Source organism: Rissa tridactyla, chromosome 2 (genome assembly GCF_028500815.1).
Source record: "Rissa tridactyla isolate bRisTri1 chromosome 2, bRisTri1.patW.cur.20221130, whole genome shotgun sequence".
NCBI classification, from domain to species: domain Eukaryota; kingdom Metazoa; phylum Chordata; class Aves; order Charadriiformes; family Laridae; genus Rissa; species Rissa tridactyla.
The window spans coordinates 57957991-57972322 of record NC_071467.1 but is presented as its reverse complement, the minus strand read 5'-3'; the positions used below and the strand labels follow the sequence as shown (position 1 = coordinate 57972322).

At 40.1% G+C, this 14332-nt stretch overlaps 1 protein-coding gene across 2 annotated transcripts in view; it reads left to right on the top strand.

Annotated features, from left to right (window-relative positions):
- SPIRE1 (spire type actin nucleation factor 1) overlaps positions 1-14332 on the top strand; it is a 135592-nt gene that overhangs the window by 90012 nt on the left and 31248 nt on the right. For both annotated transcript variants that reach the window (XM_054191735.1, XM_054191734.1), the window contains exons 5-8: positions 909-992; positions 2088-2252; positions 12017-12103; positions 12481-12610. In XM_054191735.1, coding sequence (XP_054047710.1) covers positions 909-992; positions 2088-2252; positions 12017-12103; positions 12481-12610 — 466 coding nt within the window. The remainder of the gene's footprint in view (positions 1-908; positions 993-2087; positions 2253-12016; positions 12104-12480; positions 12611-14332) is intronic.

Sequence of the window (14332 nt, the reverse complement as noted above, 5' to 3'; positions counted from 1 at the left end):
TGGAGAATTCTGTAAAAATGGAATGGAGTGTTGATAATTTCCAAATGTTCCAAAACATCTCAATACAGAAGTAAAAAAGAAAAATAGCATTTTGAATATGTAGTTGTTTATGTGTATAAGATCATTTCTGTAAAGCTACAGCCTTTTAAATCTTTCACTTGCATTTATCTGTGTGCAAGCTTGCCTGTTCTTTGGTTTGCTGTAACTTTTAAACATTTTTCATATTTTTGTTAGTATGAAACCTTTTTTTTGCCCCTTTGCAGACAATCTTTTCCATATTTGCACGATCTGATTTTGTTCATAAATAACAATTTTTACCTTTGAAAGATCTGAAAGATCCTCCTTACATGATTTTATTACTCAGATTTCAGAATCTAGAACCATGTTATCCAGAGTACTTAATTTCAGTATATATGCAAGTCTCTCACTATTCAGTTTAAAGGATTTTTCATATTATTCTCCTCACAACTAACTTCCTGGGAATTCCTCCTTCTACAAAAATGATCTATCTTGAGTTCAACACCTAACAGTAATTTTGGTATGAATGGTATCCTTTCCAAGTCAGTAATGTTTTCTGTGTTGTAGCTTCACAGACCTGCTAGGTAGTTGTTTGGGTTTTTTTCTGTGCAAAGCACAATTTTAGGAATATTTAAATCTCTATGTATAGTTTTTCCTCTGGCATGTATTATCTGAGTATTTTCATAGTCAAAACTTAAGATTTTTTTCCCAGCATTTAGGGTCCACTTTTCAATGAAGAGAAATATATTCAAATGGTATTTCAAGTTATTTTTACAGTATTACTATTCAAGTCATAAAACATTCAGAACGGGTGTCAAAAATTAAGCTTCAGTTTTACTTGAGGGTAATGCCACCATTCACTTATTGACTCATTTTCTTTTCATTGGCAGAATCTGAAGAAAATTCAAGAAATGGACAAAGAGGGAAGTGATGAATCCAGCACAGATCTTGATGAGTTAAAAAATGCTGACTGGGTAAGACAACAATGGAATAGTGATTCAGTATCATTACTAGTAGTTTATATTTTTTTATAATGCTTAGCTAAAGTTGTTTGTTTTATGTTAAAATCAGTGTCTGGTTTCTTTAACATATGAATCAATAGTAACTCATGACAAGTTAGAACCAAATGGAGCCTCAACCTTCCTTCCTTTGCAGAGAGGTGAAACAATACAAGTATCCAAGCATTACGTTTTTTTCTTTAGACTGTTTTCATGGAGAAGCTTTTGCAATTCAAAAAGACTGGACATTTAGACAGGTATCATGCTGACTGCCCCTTCAAAGGGGCAGCCAAGCAGTAGGCGGAGCCAGCAGCTGAGTTTCTCCGATGGTGAAAGAAAAATGTTACAGAGAATCTCTTAACAGAAGGTAGCTTGTTTTATTTTCTAGTTACTGTTCTTGTCAGTTCATAGGGGAATATTATGAAGTTCTTAAAAGTACTTGATTTCAGTCCCCCAATCTTTTATCCATCACCTGTTCTTCCTCCTGTCCAGCCGTTCTCACTGCGCGGAAAATGAGAAAGAGATGTTAGTGTGTAGTGCTCTTAGAGGAAGAGCGAAAGGATGTCGAGTACTGAGAGGATATTGCTAGACCTTAGGATTTTGAGCCCATTCCAAAATTTCTATTTGAAGAACAACTGCTGGGAAATTTTGCAAGAAAGTTCTGGGCCTAAGGGAAACAAAGTTTTGGATTCAGTCACTGTTTTAATTCACATAGTATTAGCTGTAAGTCTGGAAACTTTCCTGACGTGTGTGCAGTATACTTGAAATGGAAGTATAGATGTATGGTATGAGAATTTCAAATCCTTTTTTTATGTTATCTTAGAGTTTAACATCGCTTGAGGTGAGACTCTGCAGTCCTGCTGCGTTGCAACAAAGTTTTGTTACGTTCATGAGGGTTAAAAATAGGCTTATATAAAATAAAATGGGTTTTGGTTCATGTGTTAAAAATAAAATAGTACAGCTGTACGTATTTGGTGGTGTCCCGAAAGGGGAATGAACAACTTCGGTTTAATCTGAGGCGGTATTCAAGGGTAAGGTATCACATAACTTTTCCCTCTCTTTTCTCTTCAGGCTCGTTTTTGGGTACAAGTGATGCGAGATTTACGGAATGGTGTTAAACTTAAGAAAGTTCAAGAGCGTCAGTATAACCCACTCCCAATAGAGTATCAGCTCACACCCTATGAAATGCTGATGGATGATATTAGATCCAAACGCTATACTTTAAGGAAGGTCATGGTAAGTCAAGAGAATCACTAGAATTTGTCAAATCTGAAATGTTCTTTTCTTTTTTTATCTTCTTTTTTTCTTCTCTTTTTTTTCTGAGAACCTTGAAATTATGATTTCATGTAGATAGTAGTGTTCATGGTTTTTATATGGCATCTTAAATTTACATAGTACATTGAGGGGAAAATCATGAAACCAACAAATGTTGTGTATTTTGTTTTCCATATGGCAGGCATTTAAAATTCTGAGCGACATACCTACATATCATATGCTTCAACAAATGACTTGTGTTAGTTTTATGATAACCTTAAGAGTCATATCAAAAGCCCTGTCATGCTTTCCACTAGAGAGATTGTTTTAGGCTTCTCTCATTGGGGGGAACATTCATCTGGGATAGACGGATACAAGCTCTTTCAGAAGGACAGGCAGGGTAGGAGGGGAGGGGGTGTTGCCCTCTACATCAGTGACCAGCTAGAATCGATGGAGCTCCACATGGGGAAGGACAATGAGCTGGTTGAGAGTGTATGGGTTAAGATTAAAGGGAAGATAGGGGAAGGCAATGTTACAATAGGGGTCTGCTACAGGCCACCTGACCAGCAGAGCCAAGCAGATGAGGCCCTCCATAGGCAGATAGAAGTGGCTTCGCATTCACAGGCCCTGGTCCTCGTGGGGGATTTCAACCACCCTGACATCTGCTGGAGGGACAACACAGCAAAGCACCAGCAATCCAGGATGTTCCTGGAATGCATAGATGACAACTTCCTCCTCCAAATGATAGAGGAACCAACAAGAAAAGGTGCTGTGCTGGACCTTGTTCTCACCAACAGGGAAGGGCTGGTGACCAACATGAGGCTCAGGGATAACCTTGGCCGCAGCGACCACGAAGCGATAGAATTTAAGATCCTCAGGGCAACTAGGAGGATGTATTCCAAGCTTACGACCCTGGACTTTAGGCATGCAGACTTTGATCACTTCAGGGATCTGCTGGCCAAAGTGCCATGGGACAAAGCCCTAGAGAAAGGGGGTCCCAGGACAGCTGGTCAGTATTCAAGGATCACCTTCTCCATGTCCAGGAGCAAAGTATACCACCAAAGAGGAAGGCAGGAAAGAATGCTAGGAGACCTGCCTGGATGAAAAAGGAGCTCCTGGACACACTGTCACACAAAAAGAATCTTTACAAGGAGTGGAAGAAAGGACAGCTAGAATGGGGGGCATATAAGGAAGCTGTCTGAGCAGCAAGATACCTGGTTAGAAAAGCTAAAGCTCAGTTAGAATTAAATCTAGCCAAGGAGATCAAGAGAAACGGCAAAAATTTCTATAGGTATATTAACGGTAAGAAGACAACGACTAGGGAAGGTGTGGGCTCCCTCTGAAAGGAAGTGGGAGAACTGGTGACAAGTGATATGGAGAAGGCCGAGGTTCTCAATGACTTCTTTTCCTCAGTCTTCACTGGCAAGAGCTCCAGCCACACTTCTGGAGTCATAGAAGATAATGGCAGAGGTTGGACAGAACTGCCCATTGTAAGTGAAGGTCAGGTTCGTGACCATCTGAGGAACCTGAAAGTGTACAAGTCCATGGGACCTGATGGGATACACCCAGGGGTACTGAGGGAACTGGCGGATGAGGTTGCTAAACTGCTCTCTATTATATTCCAAAAGTCATGGCAGTCTGGTGAAGTCCCCTTGACTGGAAAAGGGGAAACATAATCCCCATTTTCAAAAAGGGAAAGAAGGAGGAACCAGGGAACTATAGGCCAGTCAGTCTCACCTCCGTGCCTGGTAAGATTATGGAGCAGATCCTCCTGGAGGCACTGCTGAGGTGGAAGAATAACGAAGAGGTGGCTGGGTACAATTAACACGGCTTCGCCAAGGGCAAATCGTGCCTGACAAACCTGGTGGCCTTCTATGAGAAGATCACAACATCAATAGACAACGGGAGAGCAACTGATGTCATTTACCTGGACCTGAGCAAAGCCTTTGACGCTGTTCTGCGTGACATCCTGGTCTTCAAGATGATAAAATATGGGTTTGATGGATAGACAATTCAATGGATAAAGAACTGGCTTGGCGGCTGCACCCAAAGAGCGGCTGTCAATGGGTCCATGTCCAAGTGGAGGCCTGTGACAAGTGGAGTCCCTCAAGGATCAGTACTGGGACCGGTCTTGTTTAACATCTTCATCAGCAACATGGACAGTGGCATAGAGTGCACCCTCAGCAAGTTTGCTGACGACACCAAGCTGTGTGGGGTGGCTGACACGCTGGAGGGAAGGGATGCCATCCAGAGGGACCTTGACAGGCTGGAGAGGTGGGCCCATGCCAACCTCATGAAGTTCAACAAGACCAAGTGCAAGGTCCTCCATCTGGGTTGGGGCAATCCCAAGCACCGATATAGGCTGGGCAGTGACTGGCTTGAGAGCAGCCCTGAAGAAAAGGACTTGGGGGTGCTGGTGGATGAGGGGCTCAACATGAGCCGTCAGTGTGCACTAGCAGCCTAGAAAGCCAGTCGTATCCTGGGCTGCCTCAAGAGAAGCGTGGCCAGCAGGTCGAGGGAGGTGATTCTCCCCCTCTACTCCACTCTCGTGAGACCCCACCTGGAGTACTGTGTCCAGTTCTGGAGCCCCTACTACAAGAGAGATATGGACGTGCTGGAACATGTCCAGAAAAGGGCCACAAGGATGATCAGAGGGATGGAGTACCTCTCCTATGAGGACAGACTGAGAGAGTTGGGGTTGTTCAGCTTGGAGAAAAGAAGGCTGCAGGGAGACCTTATAGTGGCCTACCAGTATCTTAAGGGGGCCTACAAGAAAGCTGGTGAGGGACTTTTTAGGATGTCGGGTAATGGTAGGACTAGAGGGAATGGATTAAAACTAGAGATGGGTCGATTCAGACTGGACGTTAGGAAGAAGTTCTTTACCATGAGGGTGGTGAGACACTGGAGCAGGTTGCCCAGGGAAGTTGTGGATGCCCCATCCCTGGAAGTGTTCAAGGCCAGGCTGGATGGGGCTCTGAGCAACCTGATCTAGTGGGAGGTGTCCCTGCCCAGGGCAGGGGGGTTGGAACTAGATGATCTTTAAGGTTCCTTCCAACCCTAACGATTCTATGATCTTGAGTTACAACATAATTTTGGCAATTCCAGAATGTGAAGTGCTACTGTGTTTTTACGTGAGTGATACTATGACAGGAAAGGAAAACCTACAGTGGTTGAAAACTTGCATTACCTACTACCTGTATTGCAGTGTTTGGAAACTTATGTTACTGTGATCTCTTATGAATTTTCAAGGAATACTCTATGTAAAAAATTTTAAACCTTCAATCTGTAGAAACTGAGCTTAGTTATTTTCAGCATATCCTATTGCTATTTTCAAGTCAAAACAATATGCCAAAGCAGGCTGAGGAGTGCTGATGGGTCTCCTCCTCCTAGGCACTCTTGAAGTTCCATGAAAGATTGACTTGAGGCACTCTTTTTATCAGAACCCATTTGATATTTACTGGTGCCTCCCTGTTTTTTCTTTCTTTTTGGTTTATATTGTGTTCAACATCAAGATGTTCTTCCTGATAAGCTAGCAACTGATCTATAGGGCTCCTTATCCCTAGTAGGACATTTTAACCCCTTTGTCAGAGGCGTGTATTTGGTCAATGTCAACATTTATACCTTGCATTTACTTATCTTTGCCTGTTATTAGTTACAGTGGAAGCATTGTCTTAGAATATTCAGTGTTCAAATGTATTTGCTTGTCTGACAAAACCTCACACAACCTTTGTTAGTGAGAAAGCTGTGATTCCACCAAAAAAATTCAGAGATGGGGGTGGGGAAGAGACAAGAAAGACAGAAAGCATGTAGTTTGTTCTATCAGAGATCATTAGAAGAAAGAATAAAGGAGGAAAAAATTGGAACAACTGCATGGGGAGCAAATAAATGAGTTCTGTTACAAACATAAATGCCTTTTATGTATGAGCTGAAAGTACTTTCCTAATCAAGATCTGGATTTAGACTATCAGATTGTATTTATTTTCTGCAGCAGATGCCACTTACATGTTAAATCAATGGGGTAAAATACATACCCAGGTAATGATGTTATCTGCCTTTCTGAGAACAATTCAGAGGACTGTGCTAAGTGTTCCTACTACCCACTGCAAAAGAGGAACATTCCCCTCAGGACCTTGATTACTGTATGTAATCACGATAGTAGTTTTGTTTGAATGGGAACCCCTGGGTCACCTAATTTTGCTTTTGTCAGACTAGCCTTTAATTCATCTTCTGCTGAGCAAGCTCCTGCCTCTTCAGAAGAGATTTTCTTCATTATGTGATAGGTTTAGGAGGCACAGCTGCTCCTCTGCTCATCCAGATTCTCGCTGTATACAAAATCCCTGCAAGCATCTATTTTTATCCTGCTATCTTGTCCACTAGGTTGATTGTCCAAAGTGGTCACTGGGCGTAAACATGAATTGGGATTACGATCAGCTGCAGGTACAGTACCTGTAGTGCTGTCTGTGATGCAATTACTGGTTTAGTCTGACAACTGCTAATGACATTGTGTTAGGAAAAATAGCTTCTTTCTTATTAGAAACCTTACATTCAGTAACTTGGATTCTGCTGCAGGGTCTGCTTGAAGAATGTGCAAAGCATGCACAATAATTAGAGTGAAGCCTGACATGAAATATGTGGAGCCTGAAGGATTCATATAGAATTACAAGTTTAGTTAGATTGCATAAATACTGTATTTTTCTTTTACCTGACCGTCATGGGTCAAAGCTGATTATATGTATTCCCATCAGAGAAAACTGTCGTGGTTCTTGAGAAGAGGAGAAAAGGACAAGAATCCTAAATCTGAATTTTATGGCAGCCTGGGAAAGATGGATTATGTTTCTTTCTATCAGTCAAAATGGATGTTTGGCAACATTTTTATTAAAATCAATCTTGGCTTTAAATTTATAGGTAGTATTTTTAGACTTGGTACTTGTGAAAATGCATATGCTACTAATGATAACAAGAGGTTAAGTTGTGGGTTTTTTTAAGTAAATGAGATACAACATTAAGTCTTTACTGTTCTTTTTATTAATACAATGCTGTGTTTAAAAGTGTAACTTGATCTGTCTCTGACTGCTCAGTACTCTGATTAGAAATGAGGAAAGGAACAGATGTTCCTATTAGGTGCGTTACTTAGAAACTATTTTGGTGTTTCAGACTATCAAAAGTGTTGAGTTAAGAGATGCCAATAACTGGAGCTCTCTGTTCTCGCCCATCTTCTGTCATAGTTGAAATATTCAAAATGTTTTGAAGACAGAAAATGTCAAATTCTGGGTTTTTTGTAAATGACAAGTTTCTTTAGCTTCAGTGACGTTGGCATTTCTATTTTGGTACATATGAAAATAATTTCAAGTTTGTCATCTCTCTGTGCCAGTGTGAGAGTCCTTGTTTCTATGGTTGTTGTGGGAATGAGATAACTTTCATCCTGGCATTTTATAATCTTTAAATGTCTACCTGGAGAGATTTAATAGCATTTTTCTCCTATGGATCGCTGACTCCCAAAAAGTTAAAAAACGTTGGTAGAGTCAACAATTAGAAATGGATGAATTTAAGAATTAAATTATTCTTACGGGCTTAATTTTTCTATATTATGCATATGTGTTGAGGTACAGCTTTCAATTCCGCACTGATTCACAATTAGCTCTCTTGCCTGCCCACCTCCCACCCTCCAAGATGTGCACTAGTCACTATCGTTCTTGAGCAGTGCTTATTGAACGTTAGCTGTTCAAGGCATGGCTAACTTTTTCAATGCATGCCTATCGGGTACCTTTTATGTAGTACCCAAACTCAACATTACATTGCATTACAGTTAAATCCTTCATAGGTAACGGTGCCCTTGTCTTCATGTTCAAGCCCTTCATAAATACCTGTGATGCAGTGGTACTGCCTTGTCCGTGTTGCAAAAGGGGAGTTTAGGCATATAGGTTGAAACTATTATTATAAAAAATATCCACAGTAGTTTGACTGTCTAATTTGAGAATCCTGTGGCATGGCTGCTTGGGTATTTTTAACAAAAAAAATATGTATTTCTTTACAGTATTTATCATCTTATCATAGAATTATAGAATGGTTTAGGTTGGAAGGGACCTTAAGGATCACCTAGTTCCAACCTTCCTGCCATGGGCAGGGACACCTCCCACTAGACCAGGTTAATTGCAGTAACAGCTGTGCATGGACATTATTTTCATAAGCGAGATTTCAGATGTTTCAAACTGGACATAGAGAATGTGAGGAAAAGACTTTGACCGGTTTATTTCTGCATAAGTTTAGGAGTCATTCTAGGTAGCCTGGCAAGCTTTACAGTTCCTAATCATGCTTTAGGGGTATTCAAAGGAGGAGTGACTCTGCGTAAGTACGGTGGTTATCATGTGGTCTCATAGACTCATATCTATAGTAGATGTGCAGGAACAGCAGTGGCTTACGATGTGAATCACGCACTTCATTCTTGGACGCTGCTGCTTGAGGTTGCTGTGTGGTGTCAAATACAAGCTGTGTAACACCTGTGTTAACAAAAGCACTATACTGTGTACATAATGAAAGACGGCAAATATAAATCTACTTGTAATACTTTAATTCACAGCCAGACTTTATCATAAGCTGTTCTGGGAATGATGCAGCATGCCCCCTCTGTCCATTTCGATGTCCATGCAATGTCATTTTAAATGAAAATTTCCAGATAGTACAAAACAATATCAGCTTCATGTTGCCTATTATTTAGAGATAGCACTCCCCTACTTAATGGTGTCACCATTTATAGTGAGACCAATAAATGGCTGAAATAATTGAGTGTCAGTGATAAGTGATGTATTTTTTGTGAGTGTCATGTGCAATGTACTTCTTCTTTGGGATCACCATTTTTAAAGCTCAGGCTTCAGCCAAAGTTTACTAAGTACCATTTGCAGTTATTTTTCTAACTGCAAATCCATATTAATATATTAAAATGTGATGGTAGCAGGTTGTGAGTGTGTAGGTGATTACGTGGTAATTTTTCTGTGCTCTAGCTGTTTAGATCTCTAAATTTCTGGTTGATTTTTATAGTCATTGTTTATGCTTTCCCCATGCTGCCAGTTTTAATGCATACTGCCATACAAAAGCCGTTTTACACACATGAAGACCTAGAGTAGTTTTACAGTGTTTTGAGGTATTTATTTAAATACTAGTTTGCAGATGGGGCCAATCTGGCATGTGAAAAAGAAAAAAAAGGATAATTTTGTTGGTTGTTTTTTTTTCCCCTGCATGTATTGTGGCTGCATCTGCGCAGTATATCTCTGATTTAGACTTTAATCAAAAGCCATGAATTTTAATTAATTAAAAGTAAAAGATGCACGTGAAATTGCTCATTGCAGAGACAGTCAGTTTGAGTAAAGAAACAGATCTAGTGCGGACAGAGGATAAAAGCTTCCCTTCAGCGTCTTTCCTGTCAGCATCTTGTTTGGGTGCCGAGTTTGAGAAGGTTCTGCCACCAGTACTCCTGCTCTTGGCTTGTTGTCTGTGAAACATCCACTTGCTTTGCCACCAGCTCCCTGTGTATCCTGTGGAAAATCACTTAAGCAAATCTTATATTTCTCCTTTTCCAATCAAATGGGAATACTGATACTAATTATACCCTGGTGGCATTAAGTCAGGGCGTAGAGTGGCCTGAGGTGAAAGGCTCAGAGCCATGTATTATTTATTTCCTGTTGTCATGCAGAGGGTTGTTCCCCAAGGCTGGAATGGAGAATATCAGTTTACAAAATAGCTGTTCTGATGGTAGTAACTCTCAACTTCAGCTATCAACTTTGACATCTGATGAGCAGTAACTCGAGGAAGAGAGACTTCTCGTCTCATTAACAATCTTGCAAAGCATGCTGCTCTCAAAAAATTGCTCAGTCTTTAAACAGAAGAAATCAATCACACCACTTAAAATAATATTCTCCTCATCATAAAATGTCAAATCACCATTTAATATAAACCTTTTCAATTTTAATATTTTTTCTGCACTATTTTTAGGAAGGTGATGCGTGTTGCAGAGTTTAGCAGCTTGGTATTCTCTGCCAAGCTATGTGAAATTCACTCTAAGGAAGCTAAGGGGGTGGGCGGGGGGAACAAGTAGAATTTGGACCATGCCCGGGGTAGGATACCTCCAGAAAGAGTCCCTGGGAAAGCAATGAAATGTTCCCCAGGAGGGACTCTGCATCCGCTTCTGTATCGCGGAAGGGATGAACCATCTCTGGGAGGCTGTTGCTCTGCTCAGCCTGGAAATGGCACATGAAGTGAGCAGAGTTTATATGGAAGCTTCCTGGCATTACTGAAGTTCAATTAGGGATCATATTCCGGTGACCTTATGGGCATTTAAACCCATTTTTCTGTCTACAGCATTCCTTCTGTTTAGCAAAAGTCCGTGTGATTTGACAAAACAGAGTTGTGTCTTTACATACATTTTGTGGCTACAGAGCTTGTACGATAGAGTCTTCCAAAGAAAAATGAGCCAACTGACCCTTAAAAAAAAAAAAAAAAAAGTGCTGAAATTGGGGACACTTGGTCTAAGAAATATAGTGTCATAGGAATTTCCGTCAAATTGGAGGACAGGGCTGATAGCCAGCTACTGTCTAGTAATAGAAGGTGCCACAAGGATGCGTGGCATATGACGCTCTCTCATCCCTGACAGTGTGCTTGGGCACTGTGATTTATGAAGACTGAACCTGACAGGTGGATTTTTTAAGCAAGTCCATACACTTATTCCCAGCTTACACTTTATAAATTAGTCAGTTGATAGGAAAACTTCCGTTGCCTTCTTTTATATCCTGTACATATAGTGAATTGCTGACTCTTTCCTGTGATGTCTTGTTATATAGTCTTATGTCTAAATGAGGTATCAGAGAAAGAAATGTATGTCTCTGGAGAAAACCAACCAAACAAGCATACAAATATCACCCAGCCCCTTTTCTACAGACATATATGATTTATAGCAAAGAAATGCTCTTCCTGTACTTCCAGTGGCATGCCATGGCATCCTACTGATTTACTTTCTAGACTTATTAACAAACTCAGGTTTACACTTGAGTAATCTTTAAAGTGCAGGTGAAGAGGTAGCTATGAAATCATGCTCAGGACTTCCCTCTTTTTCTGCTGGGATTTACACACTCACCTCTTCATTGCCAGAGCAGTAGAGGCAGGTGGGAAAGACAAAAAAACCCAAGGGGAACATATTTTTCATCCATTGCTACAGGCAAATCATTGGTGACTGTGCCAGTTTTAGCTTTGCTTTCATGTCAGTGCTCGGGAGATCAAGAAAATTAGGGCTTTAAAGAGAATCCATGTTTTCTCAGAAGCTAAGAAGAAAGTTTTAGAGACTGTGTAATGGTTGCCACTAAGACATGGTTCAAATAGTTATTCTTAAAAATAGCGTTGGCAACTTTTCCTCCAAGCAAGATACAATCTTTGTCTGCATTCTCCCATAGACACAGTTGCAGCCTTCGCATTTGATTTCATCATTTCAAAATCCTAAATATTGCTGATTAAAGCTGCTGCAGTTGTGGTTATTCTGCAGCTATCTGCAGAGCTGAAAAGCTGTTATCTACGTTTTTGCTTGCCTGTGCTCTGCGTACGGATTGTTCCTCTGCTCAGGACTGGTGGGGTTTTGCGTCTGGTGCAGGTGTCAGAACACCTCAAGCTCTGTCAGGGTTGTTGTGCGTTTTCAGTTGATCTCATCATCTGCATGAATGTGAATGCAAAACATGGCAATATATATTTCACTTTCTCCTTTCCAGGTCAACGGTGACATTCCACCTCGATTAAAAAAGAGTGCCCATGAAATAATCCTGGATTTCATCCGATCGCGACCTCCATTAAATCCTGTATGTAATCCAGTGGGCTTCATTCCTAACAAAAATGTGGCTTTTTAAAGTATGTTTGTGTCCAGGGAATATGTTAAATACTATGTTTTCTGACATGGGCCTTCAAAAATACTGTCTTCTGTATATAAAACGTGGTCTCTCAAAGAACAGTGTGTAGTATCTTCCACCTACCAATTAATAGCTGTTATTACCAGCAACCCTTTATCTCTGGGAAATCATAATGAATTGGGGAAAAACACAGTCCTCTTTTGTGAGTTTTACAATTGAGTGCATGTAAAATCATATCACAACATTCCACATGTCTTTCCAAAAAAGCATGAAATCTACATTCAAGGAAGCACCGTTTTATGTAAATATGACTATCTTTATGTCCCAAGGCCTCGGCAAGAAAACTGAAACCAACCCCACCACGGCCACGCAGCCTTCATGAAAGGATACTGGAAGAAATCAAGGCAGAGAGGAAGTTACGTCCAGTCTCTCCTGATGAGATAAGGCGCAGCAGGCTGGGTAAGCACATTACTAGCTTTTACCTGCAGCATCCACAGAAAACTTCCCACATAAGATGCAGCAATATTTGTGATGTCTGTGAAGGTGTCACTGAAGATAAAACTGTTCTCATCCCTTCAGAAGAAGAAAGAACCTACAGGCTTTTCTAAGGCTGTGCAGTCTTTGGGCTAAGTTAGTTTTTAAAATAAGATACTCTGTGGTTCAGCGTGATTCGTCCATGTTTTTAATGTTAAGTAGTAGATCAATTTAATGGCATTATTGCTTGTTGCACATGACAGTTAATGTTAGGTTTGCTCAGAATGGAATGAATATTGCTTCTTGCCTGTGCAATATGCCTTACGTACTGCAAGGATTCTTTACGTGTCTGTTTTTAATTAATTTTATTCTCTTTGTTTCCTGTTGTTAGCATCATCAATTTCCTTATTTTAATTTACAATCTGCTTTTATTTTATTTGCTGAATCTATTGCTTCTATTATGAATCAAAATCTTTGCTTCACTTTCTAAGTTATGGAACATGTGTTTGTATATATTTTCAGTGGGCAAGTAATGCAGACTTGCACTGCAAAGCATTTCATTTCTGCAGTGTATACGCAGAAACCCACTATGAAATTATACAAATATTATGCTTTCCAACAACCACCAATTTGCACTAGTCGAATGGTTCTGATGACAAAAGCATGATGAATATAGTCTTACATTATGACTTAAATGTCTTCCAAGAGCACGGTATTTATCTGTATCCAGAAAAATTGAGCTAGTTGAATTTTTGAAGGGCAAATGTGGCATCTTATGGCTGAGAAGCATGAAATAATCCACGTATGTACTCTCTGTCACTGCTTTTTGCAAAATATTTGTGCTTGCCACCTGTGCTTGAAGGCACTGGTCCAGATTCAAGTGGGTTGTGACAACCCATTGTCTGCAGAGAAAAACAGTTTCATCAGGCTTGCTTTGTTGCATTGTTTATGAAGTGCTCGGTAGAGTTTGGTGAATGCGTGGGTGCATTTTTAAAAGCATGGTGTTTTGAACATTGTATCTTTGGGCCTTCCAGTTTCTGGTTTGGTTTCAATTTATGCCTGTTGTGTCAATTACTGTTTCTAATAGGCCTAGACATTTTTCTAAATGTAGGAAGCTTTTGAAAACGTGGAACAATTCCTTACTTTTCTTTCAGACATCAGTTTCAGTATTTTAGTTGTTCTCCAGCTGGGAACTCGGGTCAGCATCATGTCCTCTCAGGGGCAGCAAATTTGATCTGACAGGTATTTACAATTTCTAACTGATATAAATAACATCAAACCCATTTAGTAAACAGTTTCTAAAAACCAGTATTACTGGTCAGGACTTCCTGGGCTGATTTCAGGGCTTGACTTCTAATGAAGGATACCTGTCTTCTACTAATTCTTCATTTTTATTAAAGAATTAATTTTTGAGTACTGAAACTGTGTGTCGTGGTTTTGGCCGGATTGGCCAATCAGAACGACAGATGGCCCTCCTCCCCATCTCTCCTCAGAGAGGAGAGGAAGAGACAAGGAGATTTATGAGCTTAGAAAAAGAACTAAACTACTTTAATGAAAATAATAATATATAAGGAAATAAGAAATAATAATAAAATAATAAAAAATAAAGAAAAAAGTATACAATATATACAAAATCATATCCAGCTCCCAGGATGACGATCGCGTCACCAGCAGACACAGGGAAAGTCCCAGGTTGGAATCAGTGAC